At 38.9% G+C, this 25,684-nt stretch overlaps 2 protein-coding genes across 3 annotated transcripts in view; both read left to right on the top strand.

Annotated features, from left to right (window-relative positions):
• The window catches only part of trip4 (thyroid hormone receptor interactor 4), a 58,422-nt gene extending 55,751 nt beyond the window's left edge, over positions 1-2,671 (top strand). Inside the window, exon 13 of the mRNA XM_053238172.1 lies at positions 1,896-2,671. Coding sequence (XP_053094147.1) covers positions 1,896-1,954 — 59 coding nt within the window. The 3' untranslated portion in view covers positions 1,955-2,671. The remainder of the gene's footprint in view (positions 1-1,895) is intronic.
• Positions 2,672-8,230: 5,559 nt separating this feature from the next.
• The window catches only part of znf609b (zinc finger protein 609b), a 54,476-nt gene continuing 37,022 nt past the window's right edge, over positions 8,231-25,684 (top strand). The window contains exons 1-2 of one of the 2 annotated variants that reach the window (XM_053238107.1): positions 8,231-8,719; positions 21,964-22,830. In XM_053238107.1, coding sequence (XP_053094082.1) covers positions 22,090-22,830 — 741 coding nt within the window. In that variant the 5' untranslated portion in view covers positions 8,231-8,719; positions 21,964-22,089. The remainder of the gene's footprint in view (positions 8,720-21,963; positions 22,831-25,684) is intronic. The other variant, XM_026930779.3, reaches the window with a different exon arrangement.

Here is a 25,684-nt window from a genome sequence, read left to right as displayed (position 1 = left end):
CTCTTTATCTGTCTCAAGGATCGATCTAGGCAGTAATAGCGTCTTACGTTTCTCTGTCGGAGGAAATTAGTTTCCCAGGCTGGTACCGTTTAACTCGGGGGTAAAAGATTCATACACGTGTCAAATTTGTTGGTTGTTACTTTTACATGTAATATCTTCTAAGCTACAGTTCACCATGTATTGACTCTCATCATGTAAACGCTTGATGATGATTGTGTGTGTGTGTATGTGTGTGTTAGCAAGCAGCTCCAGGCACCCTTGCTACATTTTATTTTTGCAATGATGAATTCTCAAATCTGATTGGTTAGGAGGTGTTGATTCATTTTCTAGAACAGCTGCTCTGACAGCAGGTTTATATTAATGTGCTCGTTCTAATTCGCACAGACTTGTATGGCGGATGATCTACATAATCTAAGGCTACTAATTTTTTTACTGAGAAAAAAATAAATGTGTTGTTTAACAAAGAGAAACTCTGTAATTTAACATTTAAGGAAGGAGTCCCCAGTGTCAGCGAAATTTCATGGTGGTAGTAGTAACTGCAAACCACCCCGTCTTTGATCATTTTTTTTTATAACAGCATGCCCCAAGTGTTTTATTCCTTATTTATTAGATAGTTTGCTAGTTATGAAATCAGAGTAGTCATCATTTTTTACTTCCTGTGTGTAAGTACAGAGTTTCCACACTCATGGAAATGTTTATTTTCCAAGCCTGGGATATGGAGAATTCTAAAATGTAAATTTTTTGGACAAGTCATGGGATTTTTCATTCAACACACTTAAAAGTAGCTAATTTTGATTTAACAATAAAAAAAAAGACATAATACGTGCAGGAGTTTGTTTAGATCCAAAGCAGGATCCATTTATTTCAACAGAAATCTAATTTTTAAATAAAAATGGGTGGAAAGTTCAGAAAAAACAAGACTAGCTATACGTAGCATTTGTCACACAATTGTCAATAGCATTTCAACAACAGCGAGACAGTCATTTATGAAGGGTAGAAATGTGACTAACATTAGATAGATAGATAGATAGATAGATAGATAAGTGCAGAACACGCATGTAAGTAATGTAAGTAAATGACATAACGGCCGAGATAAATACCGCCAGTATGTAGCTACAAATGCATTCCACGGTACATCCTCTCACCCCTTCATTTAACATAAATTATTAGCTTCAATAATATTTGAAGCAAGGACATACATCTACATGAAACGACACCATTTTAGTTAACCTACCTCTCTCTCTCTCCAACTATCACAAAATAACGCAGAGGAAAGCTAGCTTACAAATCTTTCCAATGATCCCAAAATGACGCAGAGGTAAGCTAGTTTGTGAACAAATGCACCAGATGCGTGTACAACACAGAATGTCCCTGGTATCGCTCACTGCTTGCTAGCTATGGATAGCTAGATTGAAAATTCAACTAGCTAGATTCCTCACGCATGCGCATTTCAACATTCAGTCAGTCAAAATAGCTCTTCTAGGCAAAAAAAAAAAAAAAAAAAACACTGGTTTGAGAGTTAGCTAAAATATTGTTGTACTGAACAGCTCAGTGGATATGCTGCACATGTAAATGTGTACTTGACTGTAAAAAAATAAAGTGTGTCCGAAGGAATCAGTACGATATTACATTTTCAGAATTGTAGCATGTGGAAGGCTTATTCAGGAAAAATGTGGTAGGAATTTCATTTGAAATTCATCGTACAATTGTGTGGGAACTCTGTATATGTAATATACAAATATATAAAAATGCTAACAATATGCCGACCTGCTCATCTTTATAGGAAAGTTTGTTTGTTATATCTAGTCTCTTCACTCTTCACTGCAGCTTTTTGTTTGACACTGAAGCTTGATCCATCACTAACCTTCCCCTCCCCCACTCCATCTCTTACACAGGGAAGTTGGAGAGTCAGATTCACCAAAGTGCCAAGAGGGGGTTAATGCAGCCGGCCTGACCTCGACAAAGCCACGCCGGGCCACGCGGACCCGAGCTTCCAGCCAATAGAAGAGCAGAGCTGGCCGTGTCACACTACAGTGCCATTCGTCAAGGGACACTGTTACCCACGGGACAAAGTGACACTCATAAATCTCTAAGCAGAAAACTACACTCTGTGAACTATGCTGTGTTTTCTCTCAGAAAATCTTGGCTTGACTTATTTAAAAAAAAAAAAAAAGTCGATTAAAATGAACTGAAATCATTGCTCATTTTGTTGCAATTATTTACACCACAAAATACAAAATATTCCGGTGGGTGGAGCGAATGTGAGCCGCTCGGCTGAGCATGGAATGTCCTGCTTAGCAAAGAGCCGATTGTGCTGCAGAGCCGTATCGGAGCTGCCCTTCTCATTCGGACCACAATGGCTGTCACAGGCAGAAACACTTTGGGCTTTTTTCCCCTCTCCGCTCTCCTTAAAGTGATTGAGGAGCCACTTCGTGACACGAGCACCTCGGCACCAGAAAGAGCAAACAACTGTGCCAAACGACTCGCCTTAATGGCAGCCTTCAAGAAGGGAACAATGGCACAAAAGCACAAGCTGTGAGGGTTTTTTTTTCCCTTAAACCACAATTATCCAAAAATTAAGGGTTGGCTCATGTGCTGTATTAACTCTGAACATAACTGCACTGTGTGATGTGAAGTCACAACACTGAGTACTTTAATACATTTCACTTCAATTTAACTTTATTGTTTACACCTGTCTTTTCTTTTTTTTTTGGGGGGGGGTTCTCTTTTAGATTTTCTCAACCTCTGGCCTGTTTAGAGTTTAGCATCAAAATGCTGAGATGCTAAGGCAAGTAGGTTTTTCCAACCTAGTACCCCCAGAAAACACGAAAAACACAATAAAATACACAACGACATAAGTAAGTAAGGAATAAAACATGACAGGGAGTGCTGCTACAGGAAAATAATCAGTGACAGGGTGGTGTGATACAGCCATACCATTCAGAAGTTGATTATTTTCCAAAAACAGCATGTGTTTTTTTCCTCTTATACCACAGCAATTTATAGTTGCATTTAATGCTGTGGAACGTCTGTGAAAAAGATAGTTCCTGTTAAACATATATTTTGTGTACAATACAGCAATGATGAGCTTTTCTTTTTGGTTCATGTGAGCATGTGGGACTTTTAGATTTTGTCAAGCTTCGATCTGAGTGTAGTTTTACATGCTATTATGAAATAAACCTGTTTAAACTCGCTATTACAAAATAGGGAAAAACAACTTCCAGTTCAAGCCAGGGCACTTTTGTAGAGAACAAAAACATACACAAGAATAACGCGATAAAATGGAGCTTGCCTGATTTGAGCTTGATAAATAAGGAACAAAACACAACGGGGAGTGATGGTATAGGAAAGTAATCAATGGTGGTCTGACTCAGTCCACCCTGATGTTGATCATTTTCCAATAACAGCACATCCTGAAGTGTTTTCTTTCTCTTATACGACATCAATTTGCCAACGATTACAATTTTTTATGTATTAATAAACATGACTTTTTTTTTTTTTATCCATTTTCATATCATGCCGTCCACCAGTCATCGTTCTGGTTATGGTTTGTATTGTGTATAACTGCAACGTGCAGCAGTGATGAGCTTTTCTTGTTGCACCCACAAGCCACAGGAAATTAAACTGATTGTTGAATTCAAGTAGAAGGTCATCAGAGAAAATTGATCAGATAGAAAGATAGAAACTCATCTCATCCAAGAGGTTTTGTCAGCTCCCAGAATAAGAAATCTTCATTTTCACATTAAAAAGGAAAACCCTCTCTTGCCTTGAGCCACCTAATCAGACTCGGCCATCGCCACCACCTACAGAGCTCAGGAGCTCTTCTTGTGTCTCAACACAAAAGCTCTTTTTAAAGATGGCCTGAAAGGAACTTGCAAAAAAAAAAAAAATCAGTTTCACAAAGAGCTTCAGGAGCTGTGGGTGTGCTTTGCTGCGGTCAGCCATGCGATCCTCGGGCCAGGTATTAAATTCGACTTCGACTTTTTATTAACACATTCCTGGGCTTGGTTAAACAAACAGCGTGGGCCATTAAATGCGCGATTCAACTGTGTGAAGGAGCTAACTAGCTTGTGAATAGGCTCGCTCTTTGCATGTGAATGAGGGGGCCGTTTGAGAGAAAGCTCGAGGTTAGGGCTGGAACAGGAGCACCAGCAGAGACTCTTCCTGTTCTTAGTCAGCAGTTCCCTCGCAGCCTAGCATTTCCTCCCTCTCATCTGTTAGCCTTGTGTAAAAAAAAAAAAAAAGTGAGCAGACCAGACAAATGAAGCGAGAACAACCTCTCAGAAGAGGTGTATAAAATTCCACACACCTTTTTGTCAATCATGTAGAAGTTAGAAGTATGAGGTGGCTGTGCTCTCGTGAGCAGGAGTGCATAAATCATATTTTTCCAACCGATGGAGCCCTCTGGCAACGTTATAGGCAATAAATGTCACTCTCTTGATTTCTATTGAAATTTACTCCAGCAAAACTGCATTTAAGCACAAGATCTTATATATTTTAAAAAATCCCTTCAAATAACTTGCTCTGCACTTTTCATATTCCTTTATGAGACGTAGCAGACATTTATTATAGAAAAGTCACAGCTATATCTTTGCTAGAAACGCAGTTGTAAGCACTTTTGCTTCACCTCTTATTAATTGTCGTGCTCCTGAACTCTAAAACTGCTGGGGAGTTTTCGTTTATGTCCGTGACTGATGACGGCCGTTAGCTCCTAACAGGGTGAGCACGGGGTGATATTTTTAAGAAGTCGCTTCTTTTAAACTGGGTCTGTGGATAAATAAGCATAATAGATTGGTTCACTTGAGCACTTGGGACTTCGGCTTATAGACTTTGTCAACCCTTGGCCTGTTTATAGTTTTGCAAGCTATTACGAAATAAGCTCGTTTATCAAAATGTAGAGAAAAAAATTACTCCTGTTTCAAAAGCCGAAGCTTTTTCAACCCAGTGTGTGTTTTTTTTAATATGATAGAGAACAAAAATGCACACAAGAAGAACAGAATAAAATGACGCTTGGCTGATTTGAGCCTGATTTTTAAAAAAAAAAACACGGGGTGTGCAGTTATAGGAAAATAATCAACAGCAGAGCGGTGTGATGTGACCAGGTGCAAAATGTGGTTCCTGTTACCACTTAAGATTTGAATATTTCTCAATAACAGAATGTCTCAGAAGTATTTTATTCCTCTTAGACCACAACGTTTATAGACACATTTACAGTTGTGAAAAAAAGTCAGTTCCTGTTATCACTTACATTCTCTCACTTCTCTCTCCTGAAGATAATAAGACAAAAATTTAGCTTAAGAATCCAGAACCTCTGTCCTGAAGACTTTCCCGTGTCACAGTTACAGCTTTATCTCAGACTGTTACAAAGCTCTGACACTGGAGACTCCTTCCATACATGCTTAATTAACATCTCCTTACAGAAAACTTCACTATATCAACATTTATAAGTCCCTGTGTAAGTTGTTACAGTAGAAATGGTAACATGTTAGAACAAGCACTTTAATACGAACCTGTGAGTTGCAGCTGAAGCTTCAGTCAGAATTGAGAATTCAGCAGCGTGGTGTTCTAACACTGAATAAACTCCGTTGGCGTAAAGTCCCATGTTATGTTATTTAGCGTTACAGAAAATTTCTGTCAACATGCTTGCATTAAAGGCCAGTGGAGTGAGTTGGAGTTTCCAGTGCCATTACAGAACATGTTGCATCTTGTATCTACATTGCTGTTGTTATTTACACACTTGAGTTGTACAATGTGTTCTACAAGAGTGGCTTTCCAGCAGGACTACAACAAGAGGAATGCAAAAGAGGTCAAATAAACTTCTAGGAAAAACGCAATGTGCTTAGTAGGCTTTTACCTCGCTGTGCAGATCTTACACTGCAGAGCTTCTGGAAAAACATACCCTATGGGGTGCAAACTTCCCCAGTAGTCCTCGGTTGTGGAGTGCAAACTCGTCCACGTCTACAGAAGAATAAAACTGTGAAATGGTAAAAATAAAATGTGGCCATATCCTGCAATCCAAGATATAAATTACATAAAAAAGCAGACACCACTCCCATCAGGATAGAAATGTTTCATCATAGGATAAAGGTGATCAGTCAGGAGAATGTTGTATTGATTTGCAGTGACGTTTTCCTCTAAGGGGAAAAGTTGAGCCATAAAATGTCCCTCCCCAAGCATAACATTTATGGAACGTAACATTTATGGAAGGAGTCTCCAGTGTCAGTGCTTTGCAAAGGCAAGTGAAAGTCTTTAGACAATGGAGTTTACGCTTTCTGGTTTCTCTGCAAAATGACATGTTGCTTTTTTTTTTATCTATTTAACTTCAAGAGAGAGAAAAAGAGAGGCTGGTGAGGGAACAACTGTTTATAGCTTCTATGATCCATCCAATTTCTGTACCGCTTGTCCTACACGGGGTCGCGTGGAGCCCGGAGCCTCTCCCAGGGGACTTGGGGCACAACGTGGGGAGTGCACACACACACACACAATTTGGAAAATGCAAAATCAGCCTACAGTGCATGTCTTTGGACTGGGGGAGGAAACTGGAGTACCCAGAGGAAACCCCCTAATCATGGGGAGAACACGCAAGCTCCGCGCACACAGGGCGTAGGCAGGAATTAAACCCCCAACCCTGGAGGTGTGAGGCACTAAATCACTTACTAACCACTAAGCCACCGTTCCCCCGTAGCTGCCATGATGTAGGTGAGAATAGGAACTAACTTGTTTCACATATGTTCCACAACATTCAGTGTATCTATAAACTGTTAAAAAGTAACATGTCTTTCATTATTAAATTAAAAATTGAAATCATTCGCAAATCACTCTCATATAAGCAGAGTAACACACTTTAGATTATGCTGATATACGAAAATAATACACTCCAACTGGCAATCATAGCACGGGCTGAAGTGTGTTACGCTGCCTACAAGTCCTCCTCGGAAGATGAGATGAGGTCATACGAGTAATTATGATGTTGTAGGTGTTCAAGTGGTTTTGGTTGGAATAAATGGACCATGAAAAGCTTCTTTTGTTTTTATTTATTTTTTGTATCATTAATGACAAGAAATTTATTTTGCCTTGCTGAAAGAAAATGAACTGACTCTTTGTTATTTTGTATATCTTGTTATTGACACGCCCCCAACTCTGAAAGTCAGGGCTTGTTGAACAATATGAGTTCCGGAGTTGTAATTCTGACATATCATTGTGGTGGCATTCATGTGCTTTCACCTCGTAATTAGGATATTTCCAACAGGACGATGCTGCAATCCATTGTACTCGGTACTCAGAAAAAATGTAGGTATGATTATTTTCTTATAACAGCTTGGAAAGTAGCTCTGACTGTAACATGAACGATGGGTTAATATTAATGTGCTCATTCTAATACGTTATTGTTTCCATAGTAACAGCTCATATACTTACTTAGCCTTACGTAGACTCGTACGACAGACGTTCCACATAATCTAAGACTCATAATAAAAACGTTTTTTTTAACTAAGTTAAACGTATAATTGTTGATGTGGTGACGTTTTTTGTTAGGAGACATTTCTTTAACATTTATAGAAGGAGTCTTGTAAGTGTTTGTGAAGTTTATCAGCACAAGAAAGTCTTCAGGACAGAGAAGTTTACGCTTTCTGGGTTCTCGGTAAAAATGAGAAGCTGTGTTTTTGAGCGAGAGAGAGAGAGTGAGAAAGAGTGAGAAAGAGAGAGAAGAGCAAACCTGGCGACTGTGTATTGTGGCTATAATGTAAGTGATAACAGGAACTAACTTGTCTCTCGAACGTTCCACAACATTAACTCTAACTAAAAACTGTTAATATGCATAACGTTTCGTACATGAATAAATGAAACATTGTACACCTTGGCACATCGCTTCGGTATAAGCGGAATAACACACTCCAGACCGTTCTGTTATATGAAAGTAATACACTCCGCTTGTGCGTTGTGCTGCATCACACCCCCATCACACCCCCCCCCCCCCCCCCCCCCCCTCCCCCCCCCCCCCCCCCCTTTACGGTCTGACTAAATTAACAATCAGAATCCGGACCAATCAGAATGGAGAATTCATCATCGCGCGCTGTGGCGTCTAAAACAGGATCTCGTGGGTGCGATCCAGTTTCCGGTTCTTATCTCGCGCCGTTCCACGATCCGCGCGGAATCTTCTCCTGGATTTCATGGCGCTCGCGCTGCCGTTTTGGTTACATTGTATCGCTGAGCGCTCGAGAGGGAAGGAGAGGAGAGAACGGACGGAGACCGGGACTCAGCGCGCGCGCCGAACCTAGAGAGAGAGAGAGAGAGAGAGAGATGTACAGCGAAAGAAGGAAAGGGAGAAAGAGAGAGGATATGAATTAATAGAGTCTGAGTTTGAGAAAGAAAGCGACGCGGCACGATGTGGGATTTATTTCAGCCGGGGATGGAAGCGAATGCTGGGATTCCGGTGTGAGCTCGCGGCGCCGTTTTCCGTTTGGTGTGAACGGTGATCCTGAAGAGCGCCATGGCTGCGGTCCAGCGACTCTCCGGCCTTCCCTTTCTCTGAGAGCTGGATGTGTGTTTGGGAGTACCGCCGCGCCTCGTGTTGCTCGGGGGATTCTTCTTCTCCTTCTTCTCCTTATCATTATTATTCTTTTATTATTATTATTATTTAAAGCCACCTTTTTCCCCCTTACCTTCATCTATGGAATGTACACAAGTGTTACAATCTGGATAGGAGTTTATTGTGGCTGGGGTGAGTCCGCTTTCTGACTCTAATCATCACAATGTCTCTCTGGTTTGTTTCCTTCGTTGTGCTCCTGGAATGCCTGTTCTGTATTTCTCAGTGGGCTGCTTGATAAAGACAGGCTAGCTCTTAGCACTTAGCACTTAGCTCTTAGCACGCTATCTATGTATGTATCTATGTATCTAGTTATCTAGTTATCTATCTATCTACCTACCTTCCTCCCGAGCTAACATGCTAACTCGAGAGGTAGTTAGCTCTTTAGCAAGGCAGCTAAGTATCAGGTTAGTCCACTACCATTGCTGCTTTTTTTTTTTTTTTTTTTTTTTTTGCACATGTTGCCTGTCTTAGGATAGGTTTCACTTTCGAAGACTTTGTTTCTATGTTTTTTTTTTTTTTTTAAACTTCTTTGTAAATAGAAATGGTATAAAAAAGACTCAGGGAAGGTCAGGTGAACTGTAACAGACGAACTAGTTTATCACGAAGTTTAGGTTTTGCGGGTTTTGGGGCTAGCTAGCTAGCTGGTTGCTACCACTTGCTACAACAATAAAGGAGCTAGCTAAAAAGATTAAGAAAAGAAGCACTTATTAATTGTTACTAACAAACCTTAGCTGTGTTATGTCTGGAAATATATAACATTAGCTAGGTCTTTAGTTGTGGATATAGGAAAAAACAAGCTTTTCTGTTTATTATTATTATTATTATTATTATTATAAACTCTATCTAGAAATAACGTTGCTTGTGAGGTAAACTGTTCAATATAAACAGGTCCTGATTAGTTAGTTGCTAGTCACACAACTAATTTATTTATTTATTTATTTATTTATTACTTTAAAGATACTTCAGTTCATTGAACTACCTGCAAAGCTGCTATTCTACAGAATAACCTTTATGTGAGATATTTTTGTTTGTGTAAGTTTGTGAGAACCTTCATGGAAGATATTAAGTACTTTGTGTACTAGTTAGTGAGAAGTTGTTTCCTCTCAGGTGTCTGATAAACCTGATGAAATACCTCAGGAAGATGGCCATGCTGGCAGCCAGATTGAACTGGTTACCCGAGCTTGTTCAGCCTGACAGTTTGTATGGCATTAAAACTCATTTCCAGACCTGCTGACTGACACACACTGGTGATTTCCACCAGTCCTGACCTACACAATCGATTAATCCAATATCGCTATTCTGCTTATGATGATCATTTTCCCGGTATGATACCCGAGTCTAAAAATATCATGGTTCCACGGTATCAAGTGATCATTTGAACAACGCACAAGCCGGTGGTGAAAATTAAAATTAAAAGAAAGGAAATGTTTATCATGAAATCTTGCGTGCAAAAAAAAAAAAAAATCTTTGAACAAAATGAAACGAAAAGATCAAATCCTCTAATAGTTCTTCTTTCTTAGAAATACATTTCTGAGAATGTTCTTATTTTTTTTCCCCCATAAAATCTCACACAATAGGCCTTACAGATTTATTCATAATTCTTTTGCAGGAGCATTTACCCAAGAAATGCAGTTATTCATAAAAATCCAGTTAGCTCAGAAAAATGTATGTATCCTATGTTCACTCTTGGTTTGTGTAAATTTCTGTAAAAGGAGACTCACTAATGTGAACCTCAACTGATCGGTTTCGAGTCGTACAATTGGCGATGATTCATTGTGGTTTTATGTACAATATTGCGCTGTCAAGTTTGCTTATTTATTTCAATATCTGACATGAATTTGGTGAAAATCAGTTGTTTTGTATTCATGACTTGAAAGAAAGCAAGCCTAAAAACAAATCCATGAATCACAACTAATAAGATCAGCTAGGACAAAAGTAATGGCACCCTGTAATGAGGAAGCGCTCGTGTGTATTTGGGAGCCGACGCGCTGCAATGGCCGAGTTGTTACGTTATTTTTTTTTATGGAGTTTTGTGGGCCTGTCTAAATGTTAATCAGCATATCAGTATGATCTAGGGATGCACTGATATTGAGTTTCTTGGGTATTCTTATCTCTTCTTATCGGTATAAGTAGCAGCTTGTTGTAGCCTTTAGAGATAGTGATGTTAATAACCGATAATTTTACCTTTTTGCAATTTAACACAAGTTCACACTATGATCCATATATGAAGTGCAGTGAGTATAAGACATGTTAATCACTTTAAAAGTGGAGCACTGATTACTTTTACACATAGGTTAATCAAATTCAAACATAACAATGATTGTAATCGTAAGTTAACACAAGGGGGGAAAATAGATTCGTTCCTTTTTGTTTTCTAACCCTTCCTCTTCAAATTTTGCCCTGAGCTAGGACAGGCAGAGACAGCAACAAATAAGTGTATAAGAAAAAAGGAGCCAAGTTATTGTTTGTATTTATCCAATATCAGTCCGATATGAATAATTTAAGAATTCCATTTATTGGCGAGTAATATCTTGGCGGCTGATGTATCGTGCATCCCTAGTATGAATGAAGCACCGTGTTAGTATTTTATCATGTTGTCATTATAAGCTGAATGAGTGAGTGGCTGTGAGGAAAGTTATTGTGCACTCATGACAGGTTAGCCAAAAACAGACTGTTACGTTTAGTTCTGGTCAGCACTGCCATGTTTTTCTGTGCATTTGATAGCCATTGTGTATGATGGAAATTTGGGCATATTGCACTTAAAGTGTTTCACAAAATATGATACCATGAGATTTATGCTGAGTGCGTGGCAACTTGTAAGAGGTAATTTGCAGGTTGTAATAATGTCATATCCCACCTCAGGATGTTCAGCGTGTGAAGTGGGGGAAAAAAACATGGATGTCTCCATGAAAACATGTCTCTTGTTTACACTGTCAGAGCACCTAAAGCTCATAAAAAGCCACTTTAACTGCACTTTTACAGTTCCAGGCCTGAATGCCTACTGGTTCTGTTGTACTATAGTGAACTTCAAACATTCATGCAACATTTTGGACTGAAACTGCAGTACAGGGGGCACGGTGGTTTGGTGGTTTAGTGGTTAGCACGTTTGTCTCGCACCTCCAGGGTTTGATGCTGAACTTGCATGTTCGCCCCATGCTTTGTGAGTTTCCTCCAGGTACACCGGTTTCCTCCCCCAGTCCAAAGACATGCGTTGTAGGCTGATTGGTGTCTCTAAGTTGTCCATAGTGTGTGTGTGTGTGTGTGTGTGTGTGTGTGTGTGTGTGTGTGTGTGTGTGTGCGCGCGCGAGCGCGAGCGCAAGCGAGTGTCCCCTGCCTTGTGATAGGCTCCAGGCTACTTGTGACCCTGTATAGGATAAGCAGTACAGAAAATGCCTGGATGGAATTGCAGTACAGAAACAACAGCAGATAATAGCGAGTAGCTTAGCAACAAGCTAGCCAGCTACCATTAGTGATAACGCCAATGTTGATGATTACCTTCTCAAAAACACTGATTATTATGGTCAACGCTGTAGAATTACACAGTATAAGTACTGTGTCTATATATTAACTAATCTAAAGCCAGTACTGCTATAAACTAATTTAAAAGTAGACAAGAGGAGCTTTGCACTGTTCACACTGTGAGCGGCTGTTGATTTGATGTCATTCCATAAACAGAGAAAGAACCAGTAATGGAGAAGATTACCCCAAGTTCACAAGTTGAAATTTCAAGTTGTGGGGGCATTTTTTTTTCCTTTTTTTAATTAATTAATAAAAAAAAAATTTTAACTGGTTGCAACCTCACTTTGAATGCAGCATAATGTTTACTACCAAAATACCCACCAAAACACTACCAGGAATCTACCAGAAAAAAAAAAACAAGAAAAGAAGAAACAATCAATATGAAACCAGATGGAGCAGTCAGCTGGGAGTTACTGTAACAATGTACTCAGTCAGTGTTATAACAGTAGTGATGACACCAGGGTTAAGTGAAGTACTTTTAATCATTTTAATTCCTTGTAATCAATGACCAATAGTGAGTAAGCATCAAGAACAACATAGGTAAGAGCTGTTACTGTATATTCACTCACCTAGCCTTGTGTGTAGACATTTCTCTCTCACCTGGCTAGCTCTTGCAGAATAAGATGTTTAAGGTGGCTTGTATTGTGGGAAAATTCATATTTGATATTCTTACAGAGCACAGTTTGCAGTCTCCTTTGCTTTGGTTGGCATTGTTAAATGTGAAATACGTCCAGATCGCTGTCATTTTGTATAATCTGTTTATTAATGCCGCATCGTACACTAGTCTTACGTCACGTAGCTTCACAAAGTATCGGATGTTCCTGTTAGAGCATTGTTGAGTGTGAGTTTGAGTAAATGAGCACCATGTTGGACCTATATCAGTGTCGGGTACCAATGCATCGCTACTTCAGACAAACAACAACCTTCTAAATCCTTTACAGTTAGCGTCATCCACCAGAGAGCCCGCAGTTTGTATTTCAGTGCTGTAAATGTAAATGTATAAAAAATCTGCGACTCTAGGTTTCTAAACACGGTTCTGTAGCAGATCCTCTGATGTAGCCAATCACATGTATTTATGTAATTGATTTAGCTGAAGGCAGCTCATCAGACCGGAGACTAGCTACAGAGACATTAGATCAGAAAGAGGAAAATCGTCACAGATGTTTAATTTCTTTTCCACACTCTGGTCTGATTAGCGAACCGATTTTCATTGTTCGGAGTCTCAAAGTTTAAGCTATAGATATATAGGACACATGCGGCGCATCTACCTTTCTCCAGACAAGCCACAAGCTTCATAATCCTCTGGAGAAAGCTATTCACGCCTTATACATTTGCTAATTGGTGTTTAGAGACATTCATTTACAGCTTCATGATGAATATTTTGTGTATATCTCGCACACCCAGCACGTCCCGTCAGTCTGGTTTTATTACGAGTCAAAAACCGATTCATTCATTTCAGATATGAGCACATTAGCATTAAACCTTTATCAGGATCTGATGAATCTATCACTGATTAAAAAAAAAAAAAAAAACAGCGAAAAACAATATGCTTTTGCCTTGGTTTTAGTTTAATTTTGATTACTGTACTTTTATTCTATTTTACACATTTTTTTATTATGTAAGATGTTTTTAAAATATTCTTTCTTTGTGTTACTGTTGTTTATTTCATTCTTATAATTATTATTTTATTTTGTTTATTTGTTTACTGCTTTTGAAATCTACGAAAGGTGCTATTATTATTATTATTATTATTATTATTATTATTATTATTATTATGGGAGTTTTGTGATTTGAGCTCTCAGTGTTCAGGTGTTTATAGCAGTAGTTCGACCACTGACCCCCACAGTCGAAAGGGAAGCATGTCTAAGGTTACCGTCAGACTCTTTGACGTTGACATCACTGCAAAGGTCACAAAGTTTCCTCTGAACTCCATGAACCAGGCGTTTGTAGACACATGTCTGAATTTTAGAGCGGACAAATTGCGATTATATTACTGTATCGCTGTAAGTGTAGTTTATTAAACACAACTGATGAAGGATGACCCAGTTCAAGATTGCAATATTTTGTCCAAAATAATGTTTGGATTCTCTGAACACATGACTTTTGATGCTTAATGCTTACAGTGTGCAGTAAAACATTTCAGAATCTGAATATTAGAACCTGCTGCCTCGATAATGATTAAGAAACGATTATTTCAAGGAATTGGGAACTGAAAGTAGATGAGCGTTTCAACGATCCAGGAGGTATGCTTGGTTAATTCTATAGACAGCACCATTTTGGAGCAGCTCTGCTTCATTTCACTTTCACTGATGTACAGTTTATTTTGCTAATCTACACTAATGAAGCTGTTTTATCTCCTACAATCACACAGAGAGAGAGAGAGAGAGAGAGTGTATATACCCTCCTCTGACATTTTACACCATCGTTCTCCTGATGAATGTTTCACTCATGAAATTAGTGGTTTTTTTTTTTGTTTTTTGTTTTTTTTTGTAGTAATTATAGAAGATAAATGCACCGTGTGTCTGTGTGTGTGTGTGTGTGTGTGTTGCTGTTCTGCATGACTGCTGTATATTTAATGAACAGGTTTTGACCTTCATTTTACACTTATTCATCAGGGCTTTATCCAGAGCAAATTATGAAGTAGAGTACATTTAAAGCACAAAGACAGGCAGTCGAGGATCAAGCTCTGAGGCAGTCCCGGGATTTAAACTCACAACCTTCCGCTCACTAAGACTGAATTTTCCCTCCTAGCACTGCGTATTCTTGTTCTAATATTAGCAAAGGGTGGCTTAATCTACTGCAAACAGCTCCTCAAGTGGACCTGCTAATTGAGGTTTGTCCCCATTCTCTGTGTTAAATTCATCAAATATAATCCAGCGATAGATCGTGCAGATTTGGTCTCCGAAGCACGACGACGTGCCGGATAAATCCTAATCAGCCTCTACCTGTGCCGAGGTACGATCCTGGCCGAAGCGCTGATTGTTGGTCAGCGTGGTTCCAGTACGCTCAATCTGAAAACGTCTGCACTTCATTAGAGCGCCATTTGCTCAGCAGAAACACCGACTGTAATTAGCTATGCCTGATTTTTAATACAGCTCCTGAATGAAAAGCATTAACCTAAGTATGACCTCCTCTGATTAGCAAATTACAGAGGCCAGATCTGCGCTAAGCATCACTCTATTATATGATTAATCGCTCGTTCCCGAAGCCGAGCTTTAAGTGTTAGACCTCGTTCATATCGGCGGCTAATAGGCGTTTCGGAGTGGGTCTGTTTGGGGTCGGGAGCAGAAGTCAGCGTGAGCTTGTACACTCAAACCTGTAATCACGTTGCATTAGAATTTTCCAAGCTGAAGGCTAGACAATGTTTTTTTTTTTCCAATCTTCTTCTGTCCAGGTTCGGTGACCCTGTCCCCACTATAGCGTCGGTTAGGGTCTTCTGCTGTCCTCTGTGCATTCCGAGATGCTTTTCTGCTCAGCACGGTTGTAAAGAGTGATTACTGTAGATTGTCAGTCATCTGACCTCGCTCATCAGCAAAGCGCTTCCTCTCACACACTGCTGATGTGTGCCTGTGGGTTTTTTTTCTCACTTTTTGGTGCAAACTTTAGGAGCTGTTAGTTGTTCAGCATTTTCTGAAAATGTAAAACTAGCCTGTCTGACATCCACTACCATAGATCACATTTTTATCTCCATTCTGATGTTTGAGATGAACATTACCTGAAGCATGTTTTTATGCATTGCGCTCCTGCCGCGTGATCGGCACGACCGGGTTCCTAATAAAATGTGGCCTCTGTGTGTGTGTGTGTGTGTGTGTGTGTGTGTGTGTGTGTGTGTGTGTGTGTGAGAGAGAGAGAGAGAGAGCTCTGTAGAGTTATGTTGTATTGTTTTAAGGTTATACACAATCAGATATTTCCTTTGCACCATTTCTAACCTGTAAAGCACAGAACAATATGCTAGAACACACCAATCATCAGAAAAACATGTTACATGACTGATTGAATTTAACGCTCAGATTCCTGCCATTCCCCAAGTGCGCAAGCAGACACGGCCGATGTTCTCCCGTCCAGAGAAAACACGGCGTGAAAAATGTGTGCGCTAAGCGAGAATGCTAAAAGCAGCGCTAATGCGTTTCAGTAATAGAGTTACTTTAGTGAATTAGCTCATATCCCAGAACGACGTCGAGAAAGCATATACGCTTCGTCTTTCTGAACATTTCAACACAAAGCACCGGCTTCTCTGTCAGTAGCTTTGTTTCGCCAATTACGTGGGCCGAGAATTGGCAGGCAGTAAAGTGCTGGAGATTGCAGCATCGATCTGCGTCTGCCGTCTCGAGCTGATTTCAGGTGCTTAGACGCAGTGTGGAGCCTGTAGAGCTACCGCGGGGTTAAATACAAGCTCTCTGCTTCAATCTTAGTGTTCAGCGTGAAAGCGGTGATCTGGTTTTCGCTCGTTTGGGTCGCAGATCTGACACCTTGGCAGTTTTTCGCATCAGTCATGTGATTGGTGGAGTAAGGTGTTTGTGTGTGCTGCTCTATTGTCATGCCTGGGAAGTGTTTTGAGGTCAAACGTTTAGATAACCTGCTTGAATTTCACAAATATGGCCTCTTCTGAGTAAGACTCAAAAAAACTGGCCATAAACCAGTGCGTCATTGTAACTGAAGACATTTTTATTATACCCATTTATTGTGATATTTTTGTTCTTATGAAGAGAGAGAACATACCATGGGAAATATTTCACAAGAAAAGTAAGATAGTACAGGGTGTCCCAAAAGTCTCCATACTGTGTTTGTATGTGTGGATGTTCATGGTCTGCAACACTTCCAGTCTTTTTGAATTTGTTTATAAGTTTGGCAGCAGTGTTGTGTGTGATGTGCTCGCCATGTTTCCTGTTAAAGTCCGTCGCTACCTTGCGACTGCTTCCTGATCCAGCCATGAGAATGATTTCAATACCTTCGTCTTTTCTCAAAGGCATTCTTAAAGACTATCTGAAAAAATATATGTAATATAAAGTAAGTATGAAAAATTTTGGAAGACATTTTGTGAAAAAGTGCTAATTTCCCCTATGTATGGAGACTTTTCTGTGGATTAAATGACATGAGTTGTTTTTTTCTTTGTCTGTTATTTTCCAATATAACAAATTAAATGTACATTAGGTAAGATTAGACTTTTTTTTTTTTTTTTTTTTTTCTTTTCTCAAGATTAGGTCAGTTAGGTGGGTTCAACATTGGAATGATTCCCGCTTATGTTTACAAAGCTCTGCCCCCAGGATCTACAGTGGCCCATAGAGTCTCTCTAAAATGACTGACAGTAGACACATCCAAACACAAACAAGCATTCCGGACCAGAAGCCCGTTTTCCAAACGGGTTTTCTCAGCCACTTAATAGTCTTTTGCTCAGGCCAAAACTTAATCCATTGTTTTTTTTTTTTGTTGTTGTTTTGTTTTTTTGTTTTGTTTTTAAATCTTGTTCCACATATCTTTCAGGTTATTTGTACAAGTAGTTAATAAAAAATCGACTATTACACCTTTAGCACATACATAAATAAATATCTGAAGTCACATGATTTGACAGTATCCCATTTATGTGAACACGAATATTTTCAACGCATTAAAACAACATAAAATTAATTTTACTTCCCAAAATCTTAAACATCACATGATGTGGCATTAAAACAACTATTAAAAACAATAATTTAATAATATAAACGTTTGAGAGGTTTTGTTAGTTTTAGATGTTAAACACCTTGAAAAACAAACAGAGCAAAATGGCTGCTTTCCAATTCTGTATAATGAGTGTATTCTTTATGCTGATTATTCCTTTAGTTTTAATTTGTGAGCGCTGATTGTTTTAGAGCTGTGTACATTGTGCTCCTTAGCTATATATATATATATATATATATATATATATATATATATATATATATATATATATATATATATATATATAAATATAATGTGTGTGTGTGTGTATGTATATATATATACAGATCGACTCACTGAAATGTACTGCAGTAGCGTTATTATTATTTTATTTATTTAGTTATTTATTTATTTATTTTAATACATGTATTTGTTTTCATGAATGTTTAATTTTTAGACTTTGTATGAAACCATTAAAAAGATGAACGTTTTATTTTTTAAAATAATTTTAGGAAAGAAATGTCCTACTTTAGTTTGCTCCCAGAAAATAAAATAAAGTGGTGTTTCCTTGTTTTCCTAATGAACAAAGAATGAGTGCAACATTCACGGAAACATATAGGTTCTCAAGTCTCTGCTTATTTAAAAAAAAAAAAAAAAAATGATGCAGTTAGTGTTAGATGCACGTGCTTTTTACCCGTAACATTTACCCCCCTTTGAACGTTGCAGTCTTTTCGAAGCTTTCTCTTTTCCTCGATGTCTCTGTAATCACCTTCTCCACTTAGCTATCAGTGACAAGCTACACCCGCTTCCTTTTTTTCACATCGCGCTCTTTCCTGACATTTCAGAGAGAAGCTCGAGGGATTCTCTAAGTGTCAGTTTAGCGATAACGGGACATGAGAAGTGCTCTGCACTCCTCAGCACGGCTCCAGATGGTACAAACTTGCTCCTGACCTGCACTGAGCTGTTCTAGCAGGAAGGGCAGCTGCAGGTTTTTAGGCTTGAAGGCTCGGACATCTGTGAGAGATTAGACGACAGCTCCTCAGTGGCGTTTAGCTTAATGAATCAGTCGCAGGCTTCGTGTCCTGACCAGGAAGTGCTGCCACCTCAGAGTCGTCTTTTTTATCTTCTTCCAGAGTGACCAAAAAAAAAAATCAAAGAGGACGAAGTGGTTTAGGACGCGTTATAAGAAATGTGTTGTGATGTGATGTAATGTGATGATTAACAGGATCGCTTGTATGTTTATTCAGGTGTTAGGGTTTGAAGTTTTCACTAGATAACCTAGTCTAAAAAAGTGAAACCCTTGTATATGTAGCAAAAAACAAAAAGATCAATTTCACACAAAAATCCCTTGCATGGTAAATATTATCAAGTTTAATGTATAAATATAATAAAATCAATCCTAACAAAAGTAAAACCAGTCATGTCTCTTTACATCTATCCAAATTCAATTCCAATCTTTTGCCTTTTGTTACAGTATCCGATATCCGATCCACCGTTTTCTGCTGCCATCAGCCTGGTACTGATACTGGGTATCTGATCTGTGCCATGTCTACTAAAAACAAATATTTATTTGGTTTAGTTCAGGGCAACAACACTGTGCCTTTGTGTATGATAAAGTTACGACCGTGCTAGAAGTGGCAGCAGAGGCAGTAACGTAACGTTACCTAGCTATGAGTTTTCAGCGAGCTGACAGAAATGGATGTGCTGTAGTATGATTCAGAGCCATCAAGTAGGTTGAGCCAAGAGGGAGGGTCCTCCCCAAATCTAAACTATGTTTTTTGTGAAGTCGAAGCCAGACACACAAAGGATGACAACTAAGCTTAGGACGATAGTATCATGAGTCGCTGATAGACCTCTCAATGGTTGGAATCTATCAAGTCAGACAATTTAAATGTCTGTTGGAAAATGTGGCATCTGCAGCTAAAGATCAATAAAAATAAAGTGTGTTGTATTTTAGAATACAAATGTGTGTTTCCTTTTCACCTGAACCGTAATAACCTGCCATCTCACGTCGGAGCAGAGCAACAAAACATCTTTCTCAGATGACTCTTCGGTTTGCTTGTCCGTGCTGCTGAACCGATATGGCTGTGAATGTTTTCACTCTCAAAACATGAATGAAGATTTAAATAAAGAAAATGCACATTTTCCATATAATTATATATGATGGTTATTGTTACGGTTTAGCCAAAATACCTGACTAAACGGCAGTGCTGCTGCCGACCCGTTACCGGCGTCCTGTATTTTTTTTTCTGCTGTAAAGATATGATATGTACACAGCACGTGTTGCGTATATCTGGCCACGCCCCCTAATGTTTCCCCCTCAAAGCCTCAAGCGATAATATCGTCAATCGGCGATAGTTAGAGGGCTCGATAGGACAGTGGCATGTTGCATACCATCTCTCAAGAATAACGAGAGCCACTAGATCGAGTAAATAACGAACAGGTACACGATAAGAGAGAACCGTCCAATCATACACTGCAACTAACCATGACACCATGACACAAGTTCTTCATTGTGAAGCTGAACGCACAGCTGGATGTGATGACACCGCAAGTGATAAACGATGACTTTCACGCTCCTCGCCTGCCATCTGAGCTGATGGATGCAATGTAGTAAAGATCAAAAGACATGAAAGAGTGTAATGTATCCAAGCTGTTAAGCATGTGAGCAGAACCGTATGTCCCGATGCTGCTCCAGAATACACCAACGCTCTAATTAAGCCTGTTTGTACATTTTATATGAATCAGATAACTCTGTTTAACGCACGTGTGCTTTTTTTTTTTTTTGGTCTATCCTTATCTGTCTTTACAATCTCCTCAGGACAGATGCTGCAGACGTCAGTGTTAATTATTTACAATGAGTAGGGTCAAAGGGCGTGCTCCTTTGACTAGGGTTAACCTTTCATGCTTTAGACTGCTAAGCCTCTCTGAGCTTAGTGGCCTGTGAAAGGGAGCACGGCTGCTTCGATTAGTTTCCGGGCATCGAGCTTTGACTAAGCCCCGGTTTTAACAGCCCTCCCCCCCTTACATCTTTGTGCTAATTGTAGCTTTATTTTCCTGTGTTTATTCTTCATTAATCTCATTCTCATATACTGTGATCTGTTTTACTTTGGGATCGATGGACCTCATTTATCATGCTGGATACAAACAAATTTATTCTTAAACGACTCACATGAAATGAGGTATTCATGAAAATCTAGTATGTTCAGAAAAAACATACATATCCTATGAGCGTTTGTGTCAATTTGCATATTTAATTTGAAACTCGATTGATTGTATTGAAATCGTACACTTGCCATGATTTGCTGCAACTTTATATGCAGATTATGCTGACGGGGTTAAATCGCTTATATATATATATATTTACTTATTTACAAATAAGACTAGCTATTAGGGCTGGGCGATATGACAAATATCACGTAACTTGAAACATTTATACAATACATGAAATGTATCACAATATACAGCAGAATTTAGCTAACTGTCAGCAAAACTGAAGTGCTGTATTAAACTGAATTTAATACTAAAAGACTGAAAAGGGGGGAAAATTTTAAAGATTTAAAAAAAAAAACATCAAATCAGCTGCTTACATTCGGTTTCCTTTAGTTTTTAATGATTTAAAACTAAATAATGAATAAATAAATAATTTTAATAATAATAAAACTAAAAACTAAAATAATGACAATACCAGCGATATCTTGGACATATTTTGTAACCATATCAAAAATATATTTTTTCGCAGCTAGGAAGTTAGAACAAAAGTAATGGTGCCCTATAAAAAGGAGGAAACGTTAATGGGTGTCTGTGGTACCTGAAGCGCTGCAGTGGCTGGGCTGCATTACTGGAAGATTTAGCACTTGCCATGCTTAGGTGCTCTTTCACTGCTCTCTGTGATCTTTGCCTTTTATGGAGTTTTGTGTGCGTCACTAACTTGTGAACACACTCGGTAATTTACAAATGACTGGCATTTAGCAATAAACACACATGAGAATGAAGATGATGCTTTTTGATTGCTAATACTTCTGTAAATATGGCAGGATTTTTTAGTTTATTGCGGCCTACAAAAACATTTACACAAAAAATTTACACACAAGTTTGTGGGTCGTTCTATCGGTCATTAAAATGTTCTTTGTGCTCTGTTAAAGGATTAGCCTTGTTTGACTCTCAGTATGAGCTAATCCTGTTTTCTCTTTGTAACTATTATCATTTCTTCCCTTTAGGGCAAGATGTGGGTGTTTGGGCAATTGGTATCGATACGTTGAGGCCCCTGTTTCCCCTACTCCCCACCCCCTGGAAGTCTGAGCAATCAGATGTTACAGTGACAGACTCGGGGAGCTGGCACTAAAATGTCCCTAAGTGGTGGCACTGCAGGCGGGAAAGGTGTGGACTCGAATGCGGTGGAACCTTACGACAGCGGTGATGAGTGGGACATCGGCGTCGGCAATCTGATCATCGACCTCGAAGCTGACTTAGAGAAGGACAAACTCGAGATGTCTGGCTCCAAGGAAGCGGGGGGAATGGCAGCGCCGCCCAGCGCTGTCGCAGCTCTACCCGACAATATCAAGTTCGTGAGCCCCGTCGGCGCCCCTCAAGGCAAAGAGAGCAAATCGAAATCGAAGCGCAACAAGAACTCCAAGGACAATAGTACCAAGTCTCCGGCAGGAGACGCCGTGAAAAAAGAGCACCAGGGACGAACCCAAGTGGAGGTTACTGGTACGACAGGTAATTCAGGAGGCGCTGGGAACGCCACGCCTGGCAAAGGCATGGAAAAGGGTGGGAAAGCGCCCCGCGGCGTACCAAATAACAAAAAGGACAAGGAGGTATCGAGCGGGAAAAACAAGAAGGAGAAAAGCGATGGAGCGGTGGCCGCTATCGAGAAGGAGGTAGCTGCTAATGCTCAAGCACTTGGGAACAATACGCGCAGCACCTCCTTCGACAGTACTCAGAACGTGGACATGGCCGTGACGGAGCCACACGGGAATAACACCCTGGAATCTGTAGGAATAGTACCATTGTCCATTAAATCGGAACCCGAGGACATGGATAACGGCGAGTGCCGAGCGTTAAAGAAAGTGAAAAACGAAAAGGTAAGTGTTGGCGTTTGACATGTTTTATTATAGCAGTGTGGAGTACTGTATTGTTTATAAAGTGACTGATCTGATGTGAAAGCGGTCAGGTGGAACTCACGTGCTGCCCGGCCCCATGAGTTGGTTGCCTGGAAACCTAACTGAAAGGCTATAAATGGGTAGCTAACATAAAGTAATAACGTATGGTGAGATAGTTAGCTAGTGAAGTGTGTTTCATTGAGGAGAGACCAGTAGCCATTGCAGCTTTTTTGTCACATGGTTACGTCTAGGGGTGTAAACCTCAGGCTTCCACACGACACGATACGCTTTCGATTTTTAAGGCTACGATTCGATATTTGATGATGGCACTAAATCTGATGTGATACGATTTAATATGATTTGATTCAATTTAGTGTGATAAGTGACCAACTTTGTTCACAAAAATATATCAAGTTTAAAAATATGGTATTTTGTATCTTTTTTTTTTACACACCAGTTGTCTGGCCTTTTTTGATTTATAATCATCTATTTGTGATTGTTGCTTGGATTCATTTCAGTCTCTGCATGTTAAATTGATGCATCGATCCTGGTTGTTACACCACTAGTTCCAGCACTTAGTGGTGGTCAGGTGTGGTAATAATGTGAAGATGAACATATGAAGATTATGAGATGTCTGATTAAAGTCCTGATTTTCTGAACTGAAGAGAGGAATCGAGTTGGTGAAGCTCATAGCGCAACAGAGAACCGAAACCTTACCATGACAGTGTGTGCTGTTTTGATACACTTGTACACTTGAAATACAGATGTATTTCTGCAGTGCTGTGCGATGAATCTTTAAAGACATGGTATATGAGAGTCAGAATGGGTTGTTGAGAAAGGAACTAGCGGGAATTGCCATGTATGTAGTTTTAAATGAAAAATAGCTAAAACTAATAATGATTTCTTTACACAGCTAATGAAACTGCCAGTACACCCGACTGCAACAGTGCCATATGTTGGCCTTACGTCTTTTAGGGCTTTGAGGAACCGCTTTGCACTATACAATAATACTGTTTATTATTTTAAGATTGTTCTAGTGCGTGGATTAGTCCACGTCCCTGATTTTATCCATGTAGAAAAGGAGTAATGAGAATTTTCATGGTCTATGCGCTACTCGTTAGAGAAAGACGAGATGCCCTTTTAGCTGAATTAGTGCTAGTGTGATGATATCTGTGATGATGTATTAACTCTTCACCAGGAACATTTTTACCGTTTAAGGCAACAAGTCGATATTTGACAAAACCTTTGAATCTGCTATAATACAATCCGATTTTGATTCATAAGGTATTTGATTCATAAGGTATTTGAAGATGATTCTGATACGATATGATTTTGATTCATAAGGCAAAGATTCTGTTTTTGACGATATGACTGAATTTGATATGATGCGATTTTGGTTCTTAAGGCAACAATGTGATATTTAATGATACCAATGAATGTAATATGACATGATTTCAATTCAGTATTCGACAATATGACTGAATCCGATGTAGTGAGATTTTGGTTCGTAAGGCAAATATTCAGTATTTGACGATACAACATAATTTGCTATGATATATAATGCAGTTTGGTTGGATTTAGTGTGATAAGTGACCAACTTTGTTCACACTCCTGTTTAATTATTTTTTACACACCAGTTGTCTGTCTTTTTTTTTTTTTTTTTTTTTTTTTTTTTTTTTTTTTTTTTTTTTTAAATTTATAAAAATCAGTTTGTGATTGTTGCTTATTTTCAATCTCTGCCTTTTAATATTGTTGCCTTTTGATACGTTATGATATCGATTCTTAAGGCAATAATTTGATATTTGACGAAACCGCTGAATCTGATATATGATACGATTTCAATTCATAAGGCAACAACACTGAATCTGCTACAATACGTTTTTGATTTATGAGGATGTTCACCAGCATTCACAACTTCATAAAGTATGCAGAAAAGAAATGGAAATGAAAACTTAAGATTTAAGACGTGATATAATATCACTCATTTACAGCATTATGTTTACAGCGGCTCTGCTCGTACTGCGCTGTATGTAATAACGTCTTTACGATGGTGTTAGTGGCGCACGGTATTAGTGAATCATTTCTATAAAGCTGTTCCTGTGTGAAAAAATGCAGAGCTACTGAAATTGGTTTCAGTTTCCCGTTCAGTGTTATTAAATGGCTGTGTATGTGTGTTAATGTTTGACATTGTGATCAGATTTTTGTTATAAGAATGGCACAGGGTCAAAATGTCATGACAGGGGTAGTGTAAGTGTTTATAAAGTCCAATAAATAAGAATTTGTTATAAGACTAACGTATCTAATACTTATTCATTTTTTTGAAGCACTCAGTAGGTATAAATTAGCATCATAAATTGCACAATTCATCACAATTTCATGTAATTATGTTGCCACGATTAATGCACATGGGACTGCTTGATTTTGAGATATTAAATAAATTAATGACTGGATAATTTGTAACAACCCCCAGTAACACTGTCAGAAGTTGTGTTAGGAAAATAATCAACGGCAGGACAAAGTGGAGTAACTGTTACATTCCGATTATTACTTTATTATAACTGTTACAAAGTTGATTGTTTTCCAGTTACAACATGTCTCGAAGTGTTTTATTCCTCTTATATCACAGAAATTTGCCCACACTAATGAGTTTTTGTTCATTAAAATACAACACGTCATACTTTTTATCCATTTATAGCTGCATTTTAATGTTGTAGCGTGTCCACGAAACAGGTTACAGCTATAAACAGCTATCTAAAAGTAAATAAGACAGAACAATACAGCTTGTCATGCTACCAAAAAAAAAAAAAAAACGCGAGATCCTCAACTTTTTATTCAT

This window comes from Pangasianodon hypophthalmus, chromosome 11, assembly GCF_027358585.1.
Source record: "Pangasianodon hypophthalmus isolate fPanHyp1 chromosome 11, fPanHyp1.pri, whole genome shotgun sequence".
Lineage (NCBI taxonomy): Eukaryota > Metazoa > Chordata > Actinopteri > Siluriformes > Pangasiidae > Pangasianodon > Pangasianodon hypophthalmus.
This window is presented reverse-complemented; position numbering and strand designations above follow the sequence as displayed.